This window comes from Sarcophilus harrisii, chromosome 6 (genome assembly GCF_902635505.1).
Source record: "Sarcophilus harrisii chromosome 6, mSarHar1.11, whole genome shotgun sequence".
NCBI lineage: Eukaryota > Metazoa > Chordata > Mammalia > Dasyuromorphia > Dasyuridae > Sarcophilus > Sarcophilus harrisii.
This window is the reverse complement of record NC_045431.1, coordinates 197574171-197596895: the sequence shown is the minus strand read 5'-3', so window position 1 is coordinate 197596895 and position 22725 is coordinate 197574171. Positions and strand designations below refer to the sequence as shown.

At 34.4% G+C, this 22725-nt stretch overlaps 1 protein-coding gene across 1 annotated transcript in view; it reads left to right on the top strand.

Annotated features, from left to right (window-relative positions):
* Nucleotides 1–22725, top strand: part of NUCB2 (nucleobindin 2) — a 37357-nt gene that overhangs the window by 5168 nt on the left and 9464 nt on the right. The window contains exons 2-9 of the mRNA XM_031944120.1: nucleotides 5584–5727; nucleotides 7117–7224; nucleotides 14265–14391; nucleotides 18045–18148; nucleotides 19205–19390; nucleotides 19632–19722; nucleotides 20949–21007; nucleotides 21405–21497. Of these exons, the coding sequence (XP_031799980.1) occupies nucleotides 5584–5727; nucleotides 7117–7224; nucleotides 14265–14391; nucleotides 18045–18148; nucleotides 19205–19390; nucleotides 19632–19722; nucleotides 20949–21007; nucleotides 21405–21497 (912 nt within the window). The remainder of the gene's footprint in view (nucleotides 1–5583; nucleotides 5728–7116; nucleotides 7225–14264; nucleotides 14392–18044; nucleotides 18149–19204; nucleotides 19391–19631; nucleotides 19723–20948; nucleotides 21008–21404; nucleotides 21498–22725) is intronic.

The following is a 22725-nucleotide window of genomic DNA, read 5'->3' as shown; positions in this document are numbered from 1 at the left end:
AAAGATTCCTGGGCCTGACCAGATATATATAATGCTGCAGATGACTCACTTTTAAAAGTACTTAGGGATTGATTTTTAATCTATCTCAATGAAGAGGGGATTGCAAAAGAAGAAGGCAGCCTTTTACCAGGGCCATGGTTTTGCTGAAAAGTTATGTGGTTATTTGGCAGTGATAGTGTCTTTTATCATCCTTAGAAAATAAGATCTTAAGGTCTCTTTGAGAACTTTTGAATTGATTGCCTGACATGGGAGATAGTGGCATAGAACTGCTCAACATGGTATGCCCTTATTAGAAAAGGTGCTATGCAAAACAGAATTGAAGTAGCTCAAAAGAAATGTGAGATATGCAAAGTTAAATCCTCTCCAAATGTTTATAAGAACTATTTATGCCAGACTTGTGGTAGAGCATTCTGAGCTCATTGCTCCGATCAGCCACAGTTAGACAGGCTGTATACCTTGATTTTAACAGTGATGTCATTTTGGTCCTCTTTGAGAATGAAGGATAACAATCAACTAACCAAAACAATATTTTTTAAAAAGAATTTATGAACCCATCAAAATTATCTTTGATGAAATATGAGAAGAGAATGGACTTAATTTTTAAAAAAATTTTTTTTGAAAAATTTTTTTTGGTTGAGGCGATTAGGTTAAGTGACTTGCCCAGGGTCACGCAGCTAGGACATGTTAAGTGTCTGAGGCCAGATTTGTACCCAGGTCCTCCGACTTCGGGGTTGGTGCTTTATCCATTGCACCACCTAGTTGCCCTGGACTTATTTTTAAAGAGAATTTTCTGTCTTTTTTTTTTTTTTTTAAACCTCAGTAGCAAAAATATCTAATGAAGAAAAAGGAACTGAATAATACACAACATTTACTGAATCTATATCAGAGAAGAGTAATCTCCTACAGTTCCAGAGGAGCTTTATTCTGTTAGGAAGCTTTTCTTGATTGTGAGTCTAAATTTACCTTTTTGCTTTTTCTACCCATTATCCCTGATTCTTCCCTGAGGTAAATTGGAACAAATGTAGTCCTTTCTCCATGTGATAACCCTTGAAGATGGTTATTGTGTTCCCTCCTGAGTTTTTTTTCCCTCTCTTTCCAGGCTAAGTATGACCAGTTCCTTCAGCTGATCCTCTTATGACAATGCCCTTCACCATCCTGTTTGCCTTTCTCTGAACATTCTCTCATTTATTAATATCCATGGTGTCCAGAACTGATCACAAGACTCCAGATAAAGTGTGTTGAGGGGAGAGTACATTGGAACTATGACCTTCCTGTTTCCTATTCCTTCCAGATATAGAATACCAAGATCTTATTACCTTTTTTGACTAATACATCACTCTACTGACTCATTTTGGATCTGAAGTTCTTTATTTTTTTTTAAATCTGAAAAAAATCATTCGGCCATATCTACTCTTGTGGGACTTTTCCAGTTTTCCATGATCTTTCAGACAATACTAATAGTGGCTCATAATTACATCTTCTGGTCCTTTAAGGACATGAGTATGTTGTTCATCTGAGCCAGGTGTCTCAATAAGGGCAGATTGATATGCCCTTATATTCTCCTAGTTTATGTTGAGTTAATACTCAGGAATTGATTCTCTCTTGTCATCCAGAATTGTTGTTTTAATCTGTTATCATTTCTATTCCAAGAAAAGATCCTATTCCTTTCTTAAGACTCCTCTTTCTCCCAATATATCTAAAAAAGAAGAACCCAAAGTCAGTTCTTTTTGTTGTCTTTAGTTTATCTCTCCAGTCTTTGCTCATTCTGAGTTTTATCATTCTTGATATATTTTTTAACAAGACTGCCGGATGTTTTAAATTCATTTTTTGTTGCATGACCTTGCTTTTATCTTCTGTATCTTTCTTTTCAAAACATAATCTAAATTAGTTGTCAGATTTCTTTTGCATCCCTATTTGTCTCTGAGCATAATCATTTTTCCTCCTCAATAGAATTGTTTCACTTTGTGTCTTCAGGATTAACTTGAGCATTTTTATGCTTCTAAATTGATTTCCTTTAATTCTACCTAGCTTTCTTCTGAACTCTTTGAAATCTGCTTTCACAAAATCTAGTGTGCAGGTCATACACTTCCTGGATTCCTCTCTTTTATCACAAACTCTAAGAAAAAACAGTCATTTTGCCTTAAGGTTCTCGTTTTCATTTCAGCAACTGTTTTGTCATGTTAGTGAGACATAGATCTAGAACAGAATGTCCCTTTGTTGGTTTCTCTACTTTATGAATGATGGAATCATAACTAAGGCAAATCAAGTAGCTATTTACTAATTTGCTTTTTTTGGGCAGAGAGAGCTAGCTACATATCTCTAAAGAGGCTGTCTCATTGAAGTTCCACACCCTTCTTAAATCAGACCACTGTGCCAGACTTGTTATCCATTTTACAAACTCCTCATTTCCTCTTTCTTTATAAATGGTATATCTATGGAAAAGTCTATTAAAATCATTTTTGCTTTTTTCTCCTTTGACATTCATCCAGAGATTCTCTGTCCTAATTTTCCTCTCTGGTTCCTGGATTTTTTCATGTTGAGTATACTAATTTTTAATAAAAGCTTTTTATTTTCAAAACATATGCATAGATAATTTTCAACATTCATCCTTGTAAAACTTTGCGTTCCAAATTTTTTGCTCCTTCTCTTCCTCCATCCCCTCCCTTAGACAGCAAGTAATCCAATATATGTTAAACCATGTGCAATTCTTCTATATACATTCTCAACAATTATCATGCTGTGCAAGAAAAATCAGATCAAAAAGAAAAAAATGAGAAAGAAAACAAAATGCAAGCAAACAATAACAAAAACGGTTTAAAAAAAGCAATGTTGTAATCCACATTCAGTTCCCCACAGTCAATGCTCTTTCTGGATGCAGATGAGTTTCTCCATCACAGTCCTATTGAAGTTGAGTTACTTCATTTTTGAAAAGAACTATGTCCATCAGAACTAATCAATATATAACCTTGTTGTTGCTGTGTACAGTGTTCTTTGGTTCTATTCACTTCACTTAGCATCAATTCATGTAAATCTTTTCAGGCCTTTCTGAAATCATCCTGCTGAACATTTCTTATAGAACAATAATATTCCATAACATTTATATACTGTAACTTATTCAGCCATTCCCCAACTGATGGGCATCCATTCAGTTTCTAGTTCCTTGCCATTACAAAAAGGGCTGTTACAAACATTTTTATAGATTTAGGTCCTTGTTCCTTTTTGATTATTTCTTTGGCATTCAGATCCAGTAGAGACACTGCATAGTTCCAAATTGCTCTCCAGAATGGTTGGATCAGTTCACAATTCCAGCAACAATGTATTAGTGTCTCAGTTTTCCCATATTCTCCCCAACATTTATCATTTCCTGTCTATTTTAGCCAATCTGAGATGTATAAAGTGGTACTTCAGAGTTGTCTTAATTTGCATTTCTTTGATCAATAGTAATTTAGAGCATTTTTTCATATAACTAGAAATAATTTTAATTTTTTTGGTCTAAAAAGTATCGGTTCATATCCTTTGATGATTTATCAATTGGAGAATGGCTTGTATTCTTATAAATTTGAATTCTCTATATATTTTAGAAATGAGGCTTTTATCAGAAGCCTTGGATGTAAAATTTCCCCTCCAGTTTTCTGCTTCCCTTCTAATCTTGTTTGCGTTGGTTTTATTTGTACGAAATCTTTTAAATTAATATAATCAAAATTATCCATTTTGCATTTCATAATGTACTCTAGTTCTTTGGTCATTCCTTCTCCACAGATCTGAGAAGTAGGCTCCATTGTTCTTCTAATTTGATTATGATATCACTCTTTATGTCTAAATCATAAATCACCCTTTTTACCTATTTGGTTTCTTTTGAATAAGGTATATCCATCTAGATCTGTAATCCAATCTTAGGTTTCATTCTACCAAATTGTAGTGAAACTTACATGATCAAATTTATTTAACTCCTTAAGTTAAGACTTTCTAGTTACTCCTTTTTGTTGCCTAAACTCCCAGAATTTGTGTACAGATACCTGAATCTCTATGTGGTTAAATTAGCTGTTTTCCTTTTATTTTCAAGGCCAGCTTTGCACTTTAAAAGTTTTTTTTCCTTTTTTTTTCATTTCTTGTTTTTTGATAAAATTTGGTGATAGTTTCAATCTTGTAAGAGAAATTGTGAGAGAACTTTTCTGTGGAGATTTGGAGAATTAACTGTCAGAGAGAAAGATCTGAGAAACTATAATTGCTCTCATCTTTATAAGAGTCCTATGACAACTGAATTGTTGGGACTATGGTTCTAATATTAAAGTTGTCAGTAGTGAGAGGCACTATGGCTTCAATCTGATACATTGTGGAAACATTTATCTTTCTGTGTCTCCCTTCTCCTCCCCAAAATTTGTTACTGTTTAGTTAAGCTAATGAAACTAGGGTTTGAGAATGAGATGAGAGTTTGTGGGGAAATAATTTATATAAATCTGATTGGGATTTTAGAGCTAATTAATGAGAATTTCTGTATATGTGGGAATTTATTTTATATCATTTCAGAATATATCTGTTGATTGCTCTTGAACCCAATGAGAAGAATTAAAATTCTATATTTTAATTCAGTAACAGGTAGATGATTTAGAATTTGGTTTAAACCCTAGAGGTGTTAGACCCCTTTCAAAAGTCCTGAGCCAATAAGACCAAAATGTGAATTAAAATGCTATAGTTAATATTAATTTGTGGTTTTCTAAATTAAATTGTGGCAGTCAGGAGGAATCCCTTTATATTTGAGTTGACTCCCCTGCTTACAAATGGTTACCATAAGAATGACTGACTGAACAGGACTGATTAGGAAAAGTACTGAAACATATGGAATCTTGGACTCTTTTATATGTGGGAGAGTAGCATGAAGTCTTGTGATGTCATACGAGACTATATGACTGTAATCATACACATTTGGGTTGTGAGAATTCAACTTTTTAATAGTTTCATTTAATATTCTCTATTTTGGCTTCTTCACATTTATGAGGGAAGAGTTGATTTTCACTTTGCATTCTTCTAGAGCATCTGAATACCTTGAATTGAAAATGGGACCTTCAAAATTTGGCTGATATTTTAGATGATCATTATGTAGCCTTGTTAGACTGTATTGGGCTAACTAATAACAATCTTTAGTGTCAAACTGTACATATTACTATAGTGTAAATTGAAAGAATAATTTTAAAAAGTTGATTATTTTATAATTATAATGATTAAATTTGATACTAAAGAGGAGAAAAACTATAGAAGATAATGTCTTAAAATGTTGAATATTGCATATGATGTTGGATAACTTTAATATGTTGGTTAGTTTTGTTGAATTTTTTATTTTGTTACAGAGGATAGCTCATGGTAGAAGTGGAAAGAGGGATAAATCTGGAAATGAACATAATGTAAAAATAAATTGAATAATAAAAAAATTTCAAATCCTATGCCAATTAAAGAATGTCATGTCCTTCAATTATAGACATTATTAATATAATTTAAAGATGTTATAGCATATGCATTGATCTTGCAATATATGCATTGAAATATATTCAACTTATTGTATTATTATTGTTATTTATTCTTTTTCAGATGTGGTGGAGAACCATAGAACTACAATGTTATTTTTTTTTAGTTAATTGTCTCCTAACTGGTTTAGAAGCCGTGCCTATAGACATAGACAAGACAAAAGTAAAAGATGTTCCTAATGTGGAAGGAGAAAAAATAGAAACTCCAGTAAGTAAAATGAATTCTATTACAATTTAAATATAGTTAAGCTTGAAAAAATTGAAATCATTGCATTCATTATTAATATCTTCAGCTTATTAAATATCATGTTTTGAATTTAGCAATCATCCCTGAGCAAATCCAGAAAAACTCATCTCTGTTATCTCTGGCTTTGAGTTAAGAGGACACCCTGAATATAAGAATGCACAGAAAACTGGACAAATGCTGAATATTGCTTCAGGTTTATTAAGAACAGGTAGTATAGCAATGTTTCAGGGTTGTTTAGATGGCCATCCACTGAAATGGTGACAGTGGATGGGTAGAGGGTAGCAAGTATGTCTCATTGATTTCATCTTAATTATTTTCTCTGTATAAACATGGAGATTAAGTCTATTGGGTACATAGCGCAGTAACATGAGGGTAGATAGGCCCTCCTATTCTGCTGTACTTAGTTATTTTAGCCGAAGGGCAACAGCCCTGCTGAGCCTGCTGCTGTAGCAGCTTGCTGATGGGAGGAAATAATTTCCCACTGTTGCTTGTTATACTATTAGCAACTGTGTTAATTTCTTTTGCAGCTGCATAAGCACCAGTTCTATAATTCAGGAACTGTAGCTGTTCCTAAATCTCAGATGCTAATCTATTTAAAATATAAACTGCTTCCAAATTTAGGAGATTTTAAAAAATTAATCTGAAGTTGGCATATATGTACTGTTAAAGGAAAGCAAATATGACAGAGATACTCTGTAGTGAAGCTATTCTAAAGAGATAGACATGGATTTCTTACATTGCTAATCATAGATAACAGTTTCTCCACATTAGTATGAAGAGGGAAAAAGAATACTTGAAGTATTCTACTTTTATTGGCTTGTAAGTCTAAATTATTTTGTTTTTCTAGATAGTATGGACAAGCAGCATGTTTCTGTGCAATGAAAAGGGTATTGATGGAATGACGACTAAGGTTTTAATTCTGGCTCTCATACTGACTAACTGTATGACCTTAGACACTTCAAATTCCTGAGCTTGTTTTCTCCTCTCTAAAATGATGGGGTTGGACTAGATGACCTTTGAAGTAATAACTTTATATAATCATTTCACTCATGTCAACATACTACATAATAGTTTAGTATTTCCTGAAATCTTATAGTTTCAGTGAGATAGCACATTCCATTTCGCTTTATAATTGGTACCTGTAATACAACTTTAATAATTTTAAAAACTAAGTATGGTGAAGCTCTTTAGAAAGAAGAGTATTTTATTTATTTTTCTGGGTTGCCATGGCATTTATTGAATTGTAAAAGTAAAAGAAAATGAGGAAGATCACAATACCATCATAAATTGGTATTTTAAAACTTTGATACTTGATGGGAAAAGTTTTTAATCAATATTGTTTATTTGAAGGATACTGGACTGTATTATGATGAGTATCTCAGGCAAGTGATTGATGTGTTGGAAACCGACAAACATTTCAGAGAAAAGCTCCAGAATGCAGACATAGATGAAATCAAGGTAAGTATAAATAGCTATACAATTGAATTTATTTTTAAGGTCAACTTGTTTTTCTGTTAAATATATCATCACAAATGATTGACAAGTTATGTACATGTAAAGTTTGCCAACTTTTAGAAAGTTCTTAACCAAATCTATTTAATTTGGATGAAAAATCTGTTTTATGAAATCCCAGTTTTTGAAAATCTGATTGTAAAGTTAACTAGCATTTATTAAGCACTTACTCTGAGCCAAGCACTGTGCTAAGTGCCAGAGATACAAATACAAAGCGGATATAAATACAAGCAGAATGAAAGTCTGACTTTAAGGAACTTAAAGTCTAATGGAAAACATCCATAAAAGAGAGCCGAAGAGCTGGGAATGGGGGAGAAGAAGCATATTAAGAGGAGCTCCAAAGAGAAATGAACACATGGTTGGTCTGGGCACTTTGCTAAAATAGAGGCGTTGGGAGGAACCAGCCAATCAAAGGAAAGGATTGTAGGGGCAGAATCTATTTCTGGTTTAAGAGGCCCGGGTTCACAGTGGTGAAAAATCTACTGTGGCATGATACAAAAAATTGGGAGGGTGAGAATCTGAACCTAGAAAAAAATAAAGACTGGAAATAGTAACAGGAAATTTAAAAATGCTTTGGAAAAATAATTATTACATATTGGATTGATAACTTCTCATTATGTGATGACTGCATTAGTACCCTGGATACTTTAAAATCAGCCCGAGTCAGGATAAGCAAAAGTCTTTGATCTTTATTCTTTGTGGATATGAACGGAATGGCGATAGGAAGTGAGAGGAATTGGGCGAATCCGCCAGGAATGACTCTGGCTTTCTCACTCCAAACCACCTCCCTTGTCCTCTCCACCCTCTAAATCCTCCTCAATCTCTCTATATGCCAACAGATCTAAACCTGCACAGAGTATTGGGCAGGGCCATTTTTCAAGCATATACTAATAGAGTATTGTTCAGTTGGTAATTAGCCTTAAGTGCTGGGACCTCAGTGCATCAACTCAGTTTCAGCCCATTACATCTCCTGCTTTCTTTTGTTTTAGAATACAGGTGGTCATGCCATCCCTGACTTCTCAGAGAGGTGAGAGTCCCCAAGGGGAGGTGATCATGCCCTCCCTGACTTCTCAGGAAGGGAGATGAAAAGCGCCAAAGGGAAGTGGGGATTGCTAGCAGGTTTCTGGGCTAAAGGGTCTTATTAGAAACAGGTATGCACAAACCCATCAGCATGGGATGTATTACACAAGCACATAGCAATAACGCACAGGCTATTAGTGGTGACACTCCCCACAGTCAGTACAGGCTCAGTATGGTGTAACAAACATGAATTGTACATGCAAGTAGTGATATACAAACAATATGAATCAACATGGTATTGTAAAAGATTTCCAGAAGTCCTAGAAAGAGGGTATGTAATCAACAGTCACACATACGCCTTCTTCAGAAGCCAAGAGATAGTCCAAAACTAATCTATTATCCATTGCTTCACATGTCAGGAAATGGAGTGATCTCCGCAAATTTTTGAAGTCCTGCAACAGTCTTATCATTTCTCAGAAAATCCAATGATTCCTGAGGGCTTTCAAGTCCTACAGCAATCTTCTGTCTCAGAGAATCCAATGATTCCTGAGGGTTTTGAAGTCCAACAATGTTCCATGACCATGAGTCAAACGCCATAACTGCCATGCTCTTTCAGTGGTGGGCGCAGTCAGCAACAGAACCACCCGATGTTTCTTGGATCTTCTCCTCCATTTCAAAAGTCCATCTCTCTCCGATGGACAAAGTGAATACAGCTCATTGGCACCCATCTGATTCCTTCTCCACCTGTAGAGATAAAAGCAAACCCTCTCCCCCAAGCAGTTAACTTATCTGTATCCTTCCATTCATCACTTTCTGGGTCTCTCCACATCACTGGCAATTATCTAAAGATAGTGGAGCTGCTCGCACTGGACACTGCCCTTTTGGTGGGTTATAAAACCTCTCTGCTGGAGCCAGTGCATCTTTTGTCAAAAATCAAGAAGTTAATAGTATAAGGTGCTAGATTTAGAAGTTCTCTAGGGTTATCTGTGGCTCCCTGTTTCTTTTGTTTTTGGAGGAGCATCTTAATGTCTCTGTTTCTCCTTTTTACTATTTCCTGTCCTTGAGGATTAAAGGGTATGCCAGTGGTATGTAAAATCTTATACTGTGCACAAAAGTGTGCAAAATGTTTAGAAGTATATGCAGGTCTATTATCTGTTTTTATTGCCTGTGGCACACCCATAATTGTAAAGTTTGTATGAGGAATTCAATGACCACTTGGGCTGTCTATTTTGCTGCTGGTATTGCAAAAGTGATCCAGAAAAGGTGTCTACCACAATGTGGATAAAAGACAGACGACCAAAAGATTTATAATGGGTCACATCCATTTGCCAAATTTCAGTGGGTCTCAAACCACGAGGGTTCTTCCCTGGAGATAGTGTAGGAGCGTGGAAAGGAAGGCAGGCTGTACAGGTTTTTACTATGCTCCTAGCTTCCTCTCTTCTCTCTTCCTTTTCTTCAAGAATCCATCACCAATTATGTAATAGTCTGGTTATCTTTAATGGAGACCTGTGTGTAAAATTTGGAGCCATGGCTAATAAAATTGGCCACTCTGGGATGGTTTCACAGCACACATTAATTTGTGTATTAGTATAAAAGGTATATATCTTATCAGGTCTTATCCCAGATAATTGTACTGCTCGCTTAATGCCTTTAATAAAATTCTAGCCACAAGCACTGGGTAAGGAGTAAGACTTTGTTCTGGTTGTGCAGGAGGTTCACCCACTCTATCACACTGTCTCCTTGATGAAGGACTGCTGTGGGTGCCTCTTATGTAGCAAAAACTGATATTTCCAAGGTTTTTTGAGTAACTCTTTCAACCACATTGGATAAAGCCAGTTCAACTTCTCTCAAAGCCTTTTGAGCTTCTTTTGTAAGCCGACGTGGTGAATTTAAAGCACTGTCTCCCCTTAAAATGTCATATAACCATTGCAATTGATAGGTAGTTAAGCCTAACACTGGTCGCATCCATTGGATATCTCCTATCAATTTCTGAAAGTCATTTAAGGTGTTTAGCTTCTCTGTTCTTAAGGACAGTTTTTGTACTGTGAGCACCTTAGGGTATACTTCATATCCTAAATATTGAAAAGGAGCATGTCTTTGAATTTTTTTTGGAGCTATGTGCAATTTGTAGTTCCTTAGTGTTTCTGTGGTCTTTTGTAGACATGCTTCTAATATTTGTTCCTCAGGTGCACATCCCAATATATCATCCATGTAATGTAATAACATTACTTTTGGAAATGCTTTTCTTACTGGAGTAAGAGCAACAGCAACATACATTTGACATGTAGTAGGGCTGTTTTTCATTCCCTGTGGCAAAACTGTCCATTCATATCTTTTATAAGGCTCAGCTAAGTTAACACTGGCACTGAAAAGGCAGATCTTTTCATATCCTCTTTATCTAGAGGGATAGAATAGAAATAATCCTTAATGTCTATAATCCAAAGAGGCCATTCTCTAGGCAATTGAACAGGAGATGGAACTCTAGGCTGAAGAGTTCCCCTAGTTTCCATCTGTTCATTTACCTTTCTTAATTAAATCAGTCAATATCCTCCATTTTCCAGATTTCTTTTTTATAACAAATACTGGGGAATTCCAAGGACTTAGAGAAGGTTGTAAGTGTCTTTGGTCATGTTGCTCCTGTATTATATCTAATAAGGCCTGAATGTTATCACTGCCTATGGCCATTGTTCTATCCACACTGATGTATCAGTTTTCCATTCGATAGGAACAGGTGAAAGTGTTGGCAGGCCTTCAACAGCAGCCCTGCCTAAAAAAACCAAAGTACTCATTTTTAATGCTAATTGTTGCAAAATATCTCTTCCCCACAGATTGATGGTGATTTTTTCAACTATAAAAGGAGTAAAACTCCTGTTTTGCCTTCAAAAGTCCATCTCAAAGGGCTAGCACTAACTTCAGCTGCTATTGATCCTCCTATGCCAGACATGTAGATGTCTGCTTTAATCTTTGGCCAGGGACTGGGCCAGTTGGCACCTCCAATGACTGTACGATCTGCACCAGTGTCTACCAATCCTTCCAGTGGTGTGCTATTTATATAGATGGTGAGCATAGGTTGGTCAGCTGTAACAGCTGCTGTCCAGTATATTCCTGGATTTTGTTGCTTGGAGTCAGAATCTGAATGACTATCACCAGATTGCTTATTAGGAGTCTGTATCAGTAAACCTGATGCTACTACTTCTCCTGGGTGATAAGTCACACATTATCTACCTGTGTTAGTGTATTATCTACATGTTCCCCAATTTCCCACATCAGGGTATGGATGGACACTGTTTTGTATGTACACTCAGGAGGTGAAATGGTCAAGTCTACTGTGCCTGGAGGCAAGGGATCCATAGTCTGGAAAGGAACAGATTTCACCTCTCCAGGGGGTATCTCAGTTTTCCCAGTTGCAAACAACTCTATTCTCCCCGATTGTAATCCCTTTCTCCCTTCAGATTGCTTGCTGGCTGATTGATTGTGTAATCCCTTTCTCCCATCAGCTGGCTTCCTGGCTGATTGGTCATGTCTGGGTACTGGACTAGGCACTCTCTGGGTGTAGCATCGGCTGCCATCATGCCCCAAGTGTTTTTTGCCTGGGGCCCTGGGGCTGGGCCCCTCATCCTGTTTCCCTGAATCAGTCTACATTCTGAGGCCCAATGGAAGCCTCTGTTGCATTTTGGACATGGGGTATTGGGTCTTGTTCTCCCACCCTGTTTTCTCACTCTGTCTCTATGCCAACATTGAGCTTTCAGATGCCCTACTTTATTACATTGAAAGCATTGACGAGTATCTCTGGAAGTCCCTTGCCAGAAGGGACCCTGTCTTCCCATGTTGGGATCTTGGGAAGTCTGCTTCATAACCTGGCTATAAAAGGTATTTATGCCCACTGTGGCACAGCGTTCTTATGATCTCATCTAAAGGAACATCCTAGCGTAGTCCTAATATATTTCTTCTACAAACCTCATTAGCATTTTCTTTAGCAAGTTGCCTTATTAAAATGTCTGTTACTGCATTTTCACCATTAGTTCGTATGACAGGTGTCTGCAGATGTCCCACAAAATCGGCAAAGGGTTCATTTGGCTTTTGTGCTGTTTTTGTGAAGGCTTCAACCTTGTCGTTTTTATTGTGGAAGGAAGCCCATGCTTTGATAGCAGCAGCAGCAATTTGCTCATATGCTGCTATGGGGCAATTAATCTGTACTGAAATATCTGCGTAAGAACCTGCTAGTTGGTTATAGGTGATTGGAGTATGAACTCCACTTTGACTATTTTGTTGTGCTTTTATCCTACAGAGCTCACTATATTCAGAAAGCCACAAGTAGTTTTGTCCAGGTTCTGAGCATACCCTTGATACATTTCCAGTCACTAGGGGTTAAGACTTCATAAGCTAAATTCTGTAATAACATCTTAACATAAGCTGATGTAGTCTCATAAAGAGTGCAAGCCTTTTTCAGGTCTTTGAGGATTTCTATATCAAAAGGAGCGTATTTTCTACTTTCTTGACCTGAAGAGTTAAACTGTTGAATCACCCGATACATACCCAGTTTCAGATCACTTAAAATATGTCCTTCTTCTGTGGCTTTAAGTACTGCCTTTTGCAATTTACTCCTAGGAAGTGGTGATTACTGGGGGGGGGGGGGAGAGAGGAGTTGTTGGTGGCATCACTGCTCCTCCCACTCCTCCTTCTCCTATCCTGGAAGGTGGAGTTGATGGAGGAGAGTCAATTATCTCCTCTGTAGGTAGAGTTGAAGCTTCCTAGTGGGATGGAAAGTCACCACACTCTTGAACCTCACTTAAATCTCCATGCCTTGTGGGGATATGATCATTAACCTGTTCATTGTCTTCCTCTTTTTCCTCAGACTTCTCATCTGGTGGTCCTGAAAACTTTTATTTTTTTCTATAACTTGCTGGATTCTTTAAGGCCAATTGTATTATGTTGTATACATAAAATGCTTCAATGGAAATTGAACGAGGACCTTTATCACTGTAGTATTCACATATCTGTTGTCCCACCAGTTTCCAATTATCTGGGGTAATTTCTTCTTCCTCTAAAAACCAAGGGGAGGTGCGGTTCTAATGTCCCCATCACCAGAGTTTGGACTCCACCCCCCTGCCTTTGTTTAGCTACTGTGTATTAATATGTCATTGAGAACTTGCATTGGCTGCTGGATGCTGGCTGGATGCTGGATTCTTGGAGGATAGCCCTGGGACTAAACCATGGATCCATTTGGTCCCAGTAAATCTCTCCCTTTCAAATAAAGTATTAAAAACTCTCTAATCTCTTTCTTGCCTCAGTTTCTCTGGCATAACAATTGAAGGGGCAGCAAAGAATTAAAATTGAAAGGGTATATGGAAAACTATCTTTTTGGTAGTGTGTCTTGTTCTTAGAGTTGTAAAGCAACCTTTTCCTTTTTGTTTAGTGAACATTTGTTAACATTGTTTTTGATCATCACAATGAAATGTTGGCTTAGTTTCGTCATTGCAAAATGAGCCAGGTATCTTCTTTGACTTAGCTAGCTGTTAAATTTTTTTTTATATTTAATAAATAATAATGTTATAATACTGGAGTTGAAAATTGTGACTATAGGAGCATGGACAAGAGAGAAAACATGATTAGCTAAAAGGTTATAGAGCACATATCTTATATGTTTAGGAAATTAAAAAGACTCAAAGAAAACAAAAATAAAAATGTGTTTGAAATTTGAAGTTGTTTACTTCAAACAATACTTGAAGGAGCAAAGGGATATCCTGTCTCTTTTCTAGGTTAATTTTTGCCTATTCTGAATTCTATAGTTTGTTTTTTTTAACTAAATTAATATAATTTGAACATAATACTTCCAGGTATTATTGTTGTTAAAGATGTCAAAGTTTGTAAGAATTATTTATATGAATAGCTTGATAAAATGATCTGACTTTTATCTTGTTACTTGAACTATGATGTCTAGTTTAATTTATATATTTTGTTAACAGAGTGGGAAATTAAGCAAAGAGCTTGATTTAGTAAGTCACCATGTTAGGACCAGACTTGATGAACTAAAGAGACAGGAAGTGGCAAGATTAAGAATGCTAATTAAAGCTAAATTGGATTCCATTCAAGGTAAGCACCTTGCTTAAGAAAGGTCAAGAGATCAAGAAAAATGATCATTTGATTGATAAAATGTTCATTCATAATTTATTTATCCTAGCTATATCTCTAGGAATACTTAGTATTATTATTAATGTAAGCATTGGTTTGGTTCACAAAATCAGAGAAATCTCATGGTGAAAGAATCTTTAAAACTGCTTTACCCAATTTAGTCATTGATATTTATACTGTCACAATGTGTCCTGATTGTTGGAGAATTAGGAATAATTTCAGCTGTCAAAAATTAATTTTTTGCTAGATTTTTTTTTAATGTTTAAGCTAAATTAATAATTGAAATGAACTCTTGTGTTGTTGATTGGAGTCTCATTTTGTTACTTAAATATTTAGCAATCCTTTTTCATGGACCAAGAATTACTTAAATGAGTCTTATTTTTGATTATTCTATTAAAAGTAAGAGAACTACTGCTTTATATTTTGCCATCCAAAACTTTATATTTTTATTTTAAATAAAGTTAAAATTTTGAATTTAACCTTGTTATTTGTTGCCTAGGATTTTTAAAATTACTTTCAGCCAAATACATTAATATTCTAAACAGGTCATATGATGCATCATGTTACATAGGAGATATAAATAATTAAACATTATGAGGTAAAACAAATCTTTATTCAAGTTTTAATTGTATACTTATGATGGTAAGGAAGTAACCTGAAGTTAAAGGGCCAAATTGGATCAGCACAAAAATTTGGACTAGATTTTCAAATAATCTTCTCTCTCTATATCCTTTAATCTCCTTCAAAAGATTCAGGAGTATCTTGGTATATGTGTTCCAGGACAGATCCACTGCACCTCTTGCTGTCTTTGTTTATGCTAGTCATGAGTTGCTCTGATCAAAGAATTCTTCCTTCTGGTGGCTGTCTACTCTGGTGATGACTTTTTCTATACGGATTAAATTTGACCTTGGACCACAAAAGCACACATTCTGTCCCTGGTTACATACTTGAAGTCTCTCTGTCTTGATAAGATCTGTAATAACTAGAAGTACCTCGGGTTCCTTCTTCATTATGATAAAATGTCCAATTAGAACTTGAGTTTTAGAGATTTGTTTTAGCTAGCAACCTTTATTTATTAGATCTACTGTGTAATATAGTGCATCATATGACTTGTTTGGAATATATCAAGAAATATTTAAATTTTAAATGCCATATTATCAAGTTTTAACTCTAAATTTTAAAATTTAATCTGTCATAGCATCCAAACCTTCCTGTTGTTTGTCCATCATATATTTTTCATGCTGAAGCACTTATGTGATGTTCTCATATATCATTCTAGACAATAAATGATGTAGTTGTTTGTTGGGGAAAAAAGTCAAATTAGGCTATTATTAAATAGAAAAGGAATCTGATGTTTGAATGGGATGTAAAGATACTATATTAACAACTGAAGCGAAAGTACTTAAATGCAAATATAACCTGTACAACAGTATACAATGATTATAATTATGTGAAAGAAAACAACCCTATCATGGTCCTGAACAAAAGAGTGAAACCAATGATAGAAGTGGTCAACAGTGTCTCTACTAGGTCTGTATCCCAAAGAGATCATCAGGGAAAAGGACCCACATGTGAATGAATACAGCAGCCTTTTTTTGTAGTTGTAGTGCAGAAGGTATAGACACAATATGTTATCCAGTGAAGTTTTGTGGAGATAATTTGACTAGTAGTTTACATTGCTATAAAGGGGGGTTTAGTAAGAAAGAGAGTTTATCCATTAGAAAATTATAATAATGTACAAGAATAAAATTTACTTAAAACTCCTCTACTATATACATATTTATTGTAGCTAGAATTTTAATCAAAATAAATTTTATTCAAATAAAAAATAAAATCAAAGTATTAGTGAAAATATATCTAATGATCTTATGAGAAAAAGTGTTTGAAATGCTTTGGCAATATTGTTTGACATATAAAGATTAAGAATAGAGAGGCTAGCATATCTGGTTTGGCCTGGGACCTGAAGATTATTCAGCTTTTTATGTTTGAACAAGCTATTCTGATAATCAAATCTCTTTTAAAGGAACACTTTGCACTTTAGACTCAGGCATTATCTTAAACTAACCATGTCTAAAACTGAATTTATTATCTTTATCTCTAAGCCCCTCACCCACTTCTAACTTGCCTATTATAGAGGGCACTACCATTTTACCAGTCCCTCAGTCACAATATATTACCAAGACCTTTAGATTTCACCTTTACAGCATCTCTTGATTATTCTTCCTTCTGTTCTCTGGTAGCACTGGCACACCTTGGTGCTAGCCTTCATCATCCTATAGTCTGCTTGCCTTATCTCTCACTCCATTCAGTCTCTAAATTGAATTTTTCTTGATAATAATAGCTTTTTATTTTTCAAAATACATGCAAAGATTTTTTTTAACATTCACCCTTGAAGAACCATGTTTTCTAAGTTTTTCTCCCTCTATCCCCCTTTCCCTTAGATAGCAAGTATAGGTTAAACATGTACAATTCTTTTATACGTATTTCCACATTCCTCATGCTGTACAAGAAAAATCAGATCAAAAGGAAAAAATGAGAAAGAAAAAAGCAAGCAAGAAACAACAACAAAAGTGAAAATACTATGTTGTGATCCACACTCAGTCCCCATAGCCCTCTCTCTGGGTACAGATGGCTCTTTCCATCACACATCTATTTGCCTGAATGAGTCATTGTTGAAAAGAACCAAGTCCATCACAGTTGATCATCACATAATCTTGTTGCTGGGTACAAAGTTCTCTTGGTTCTACTCACTTCCCTTAGCATCACTTCATGTGAGTCTCTCCAGGCTTTTCTGAAATCAGTCTGCTGATCGTTTCTTACAGAACAATAATATTCTATAACCATATTCATATACCATATACCATATGGTTCATATGGTATTCATATACCATAACTTATTCAGTCATTCTCCAGTTGATGGGCATCTTCTCAGTTTCCATTTTCTTACCACTACAAAAAAGGCTTCTACAGACATTTTTTCACATGTGGATCCTTTTCCCTTTTTAATGCAAATGATATAAAACATAAATAAGAAATAATTAACAAAGGGAAGGCACTGGAATTAAGAGAAGTTGGGAGAAGCTTCCTGTGGATGGTAGAATTTTAGCTGAGATACCAGGGGAAATAAGGAAGTCGAGTAAGAGAGAGCACTCCAGGTATGACACACAGCAAAAGAAAATGCCCATAGACAAGAGATTTTTATGTATGACTTTTGAGCAATATGGAGCTACTGGAGTTTACTGCATAACACAGTTAGATCACTGCTTTCAGAAGATCACTTTAACCTCATTTCAAAAATATATACAGAACTGACTCAAATTTATAAGACTACAAGCCATTCTCCAATTGATAAATGATCAAAGGATATGAACAGACAATTTTTAGAAGAAATTAAAGCCATTTCTAGTCATGAAAAAAATGCCCTAAATTGAATAGAGAAATGCAAATTAAAACAACTCTGAGGTTGTTTTACACAGATTGGCTAAGATGACAGGAAAAAATAATGATAAATGTTGGAAGGGATTTGGGAAAACTGGGACACTAATACATTATTGGTGGAATTGTGAACTGATCCAACCATTCTGGAGAGCAAAACCCATTTTCTTTTCTTTCAGATACAGGCATAGATCATCAAGCTCTTTTAAAACAGTTTGAGCATCTAAATCATCAGAATCCTGACAAGTTTGAACCAAGAGACTTAGATATGTTAATCAAAGCTGTGAGTATGCTGTCCTGAAGGAAATCTTATCTATCTCATAAATAGATGTACAGAGATTTTATTATTTGTCAGGGAGCTCAGAGAGGCAGACTCATTTTTTTTTGGTAGTTTCTATGATATCTTGTACAGTAATGGAACTTAATGTTGCATAAACACACAGTTTCTTTTGTATGAAGTTATCAAAGTTGGTGTTCTAATCTGTTGGTTCCTGGATTTGGTTCCTTTGTATGACTCTGCCCAGTTTTTTTTTTTTTTTTTACAATTTTATCCTAATTTTATATCCTAGTGTTACTTTTCATTTTTATTTTCTTTTTCCTTTTTGCTGAGGCAATTGGGGTTAAGTGACTTGCCCAGGGTCACACAGCCAGGAAGTGTTAAATGTTTGAGGTCAGATTTGAACCCAGGTCCTCCTGACTTGAGGACTGGTGCACTATCCATTGTGCCACCTAGCTGCCCAGCCCCCAGTGTTAGTGGCATTGCCTAAACCCTACAGTAACTATTTTTTGGTTGTTGATCAAAGTGACCGTTTTTTAGTACTTAGAAGAAAATATGTAGTACTTTCTCAAAAAGAGGTAAAGCTGAAACCTTACAGGATTTAAATTAAGCAAAAATTGCAGACTCAGATCAAGAAAAAAACTTTAGAGTGAATAATAATGACACTGAGTCATCAAATAAAATAACAAATTAGAAAGCATTTTGTAAATCCCAATTACTTTATAAAAACTAGCTATCATGGTGGTAGGAATCATGTTTTAGCCTGACCTCCTGATCTTGATCATCTATCTCAAGCATCTTAGATAGGATTTATCTATATGGATATTGCTTGTAGTTGAACTTTTTAAATTGGTTCAAATGGTAATATCTAAAAATAAAGTTATAGAATTAGACAATAAAACATGGTAAATTTAACGTTATTTTACTATTTATTTTAGTATTATCTAGTGTTACAACTTATCTTACTTTTCGGTAAAATTATTCGAGGATAAATTTTAATCAAGAATTCCAACTGTATTTCTAAACAGTAACCTTTGAGTTTTAAAATATCTTATTTTCTAGGCTACAAATGATTTAGAAAACTATGATAGGACTCGCCATGAAGAATTTAAAAAATATGAAATGATGAAGGAGCACGAAAGGCGAGAATATTTGAAAACATTGAATGAAGAAAAAAGACATGAAGAAGAATCTAAGTTTGAGGAAATGAAAAAGAAACATGGAAATCATCCAAAAATTAACCACCCAGTAAATATTGTTGCTTTATGACCGTTAGCTAAGTGAAAATCTTTGATCTTTCTTATAAAATAGTCAAGATTTGATGTCAAGAAATAAATTACTTGTTAATTAATATTATCAATACTTAAGCGATTTTTACTATTGTGAATCTCTTACAACACCAACAACAGATTAATTCTAAATATATTAATTCTAAATTCTAAAATAGTTTAGATAAACTCATGAATTTTTAAAAAAATCAATTTTGTAGGGGAGCAAAGACCAACTAAAAGAGGTATGGGAGGAGGCAGATGGACTGGATCCTAGAGACTTTGACCCGAAGACATTTTTCAAGTTACATGGTAAAAAATTAATATCAATATTGTATTTGTGTATCCTTTTTAAAAATAATAGCTTTTTCTCCCAAATATATGCAGAAATACTTTTCAACATTCACCTTTGCAAAACCTTGTTGTTCAAATTTTTCTCCCTTCTTCCCCTTCTCTACTCCCCTAGAGAGCAAACAATCCAATATAGATTAAACATGTGCAATTTTTCTAAACATATTTCTATATTCATCATGCTACAAAAGAAAAGTCAGCTCAAAAGGGAAAACAAGGAGAAAAGAAAAAACCCAAACAAACAACAACACTATTTCCCCCCCCCCCCCAAATGGCTCTCTCCATCACAGGTCTATTGGAATTGTCTTGAATCACTTCATTGTTGAGAGCCAAGTTCACCACAGTTGATCATCACATAATCTTCTTGTTGCTGTGTGCAATATTTTCTTGATTCTACTACCTTCTTTGGATATTCTTTTTGCAAAAGTTGAAAACTAAATTATTCTACATCAGAGGTATCTATCAAACATAAACCAAGTGAAAATATGATGAGGAAATATTTGATAAAATAAAAATGCAATGAAAGATAGCATTATAGTTTAAAAATAAGTCAATATGAGGCCAATTAGTGGCTCCATTTGTATTTGAATTTGACATCACTACTGCTCTACATATATTTCATCCAGAGCCTTTTATTGAATCTTATTGTCACTTGAAATTTTTATGGTTTTTCTCTATATAGTAAAATGCAGTCTTTATTGCTGAATTTTGATTGGTTCAGCATATTGGAAGTCGGTAACATGTTTTAAATCATTATGTGATTTAATTCAAGCTGTTTCCTGCTCTCTAAGTTAATAATAACTCTTTGGGTTTACCGGGTTATAATTATTTTAAAAACAATGAACATTAAATGATATTACTACTACCAGAGCTTAGAGAAATTTGTATGGATTTTAAAAAATTATTATAAAAATTAAAAAGAAAAAGTTTAAAAAAAATTGTTTGTAATATGAATTATTCAGAATTTATTTTGTATAAGTAGACAAAGTAGTGTCTGACTCAGACTTATCTGAAGATCTCATTCTTTGTAAAAAAAGATTTGGTGCTGTTGAAAATGAGAAATTATCTTATTTAGGTTGAATGTCAGAACCTGTCTTTTAAAAACTAGTACAAAATTGCTCTCTTTTTAATGATTTATTTTCTAGATTATTAAAAACAATTTTGCCTTTGTTACTTTTAAACTTTAGATGTCAACAGTGATGGTTTTTTGGATGAGCAAGAATTAGAAGCCCTGTTTACCAAAGAGGTAAAAATGGAACCCATTGAATTTATTATTTCTTGTTTCTCTTTTTGCTCCTACTCTTCTCTTTTTTGTGGGCCTTCTCTTTTTAAAAAAATTATGTTTTATCGATACCTTTTGTCTTTACAATAGTCATTTCCTAACTCTCCCCTATGACAAAGAAAAGCAATGAAGAAAAAACATTCAGTGCTATATTCTCTTCTGGTAATTTTCCACCTCTTTGCCATGAGAGAGGTATGTTTTGTTTTCTCTCAGTACCTTCATTTTTTCCCCCCTTTCAATAAATTTACTTTTAGAGGTCCTTTCATTTACTTCGTTATAATTATTATTTATATTGTTCTCTTTGTTCTGCTCACTTCAATTTGCATCTACTTTCACACTGATGTTTTTCAACCCTTTTTAGTTAGAAAAAGTATATGACCCTAAAAATGAAGAGGATGACATGGTAGAAATGGAAGAAGAAAGGCTTAGAATGAGGGAACATGTCATGAATGAGGTATGCTTTAAAAGTTTGACTCTGTATTGTTATGGTCTGTGTATTGTCATGAAAAGATTTTACTGGAAATAAATTTCTAAGTTCTTGGTATTTGAAACAAAATCTGTGATATGACATAATAAATGGATAAGAAACCAACTTCAATCTAGACCTTTTGGTTTTTTATAAATCTAGCACTGCATGAGCACAAAAGCAATGCATGATCCAATAAGAATTGTGTCAGAAATGCTCAGAATGAAGTGGAGTTGATGAAACAAGCTAAGGATAATAAAAATGCTGTCTCTTAAAAAAAAAAAATCATATGACTACACATGTATAATCTATGTCAAATTGCTATTCTTAATGGGGCAGTGAGGAAGAGAGAATTTGGAACTCAAATATGGGGGGAAATGATATATTAAAATTATTTTTACATAGAATTGGGAAAATATTAAAATTTTTTTCTTTTTAAAATTTTTAATGATAGCTATTAATTTTCAAAATACATGCCAAGATAATTTCCAACATTTACCCTTGCAAAACCTGTCTTCCAAGATTTATTCCCTCCCTTCCCCCCCACCCCATCCCCTAGATAGCAAGCAATCCAATATTTGTTAAACATGTGCAATTCTTCTATACATATTTCCATATTAAATAAGATTTGAAATAAAAAAGAAAATTATGGCAGTTAATTTTTTTTTTTAAGCCGTCCTGGGGCCTTTTCAACATTTCATGAACAAACATCTTAGTTTTTCAAAATGGGAATAGAGATGACATGCTAAAGATCCAGGTGCTTTCCTTTTTTTCTAGAAATATTATTAAACACATAGTGAACATTTAGGGGAAAAAAGCAATGATCACTAATGGCTCTGACTTATCAAGAAAAAGTCAAGGCATATTAACTCTTTCCTTTTTCACAGGATTATTAGAGTGGTTGATCAGGAAATGCTGTAGATATAATTGAGATTAGATGGTATTTCAGATGGTCAATTCAAAACTGGTTGAATGACCAGGCCTAAACTAAAAGAGTAGGCATTAACGATTTGATAATTATCTTGGAAAGAAGAATATTGTCATTAAATGTCAGTTATTTCATTTAAATCTTATTTTGTTAATAATACAAATCAATATTCTTGTTAAATTCCCACTATCTGCAAAGCTTCCACTGAAATCCTATTTTAATTATTTATGAAGAAATATTTATGAAAAATAATCTTGTTCCAGTAAGATGTTAAAAGAATACAACCAC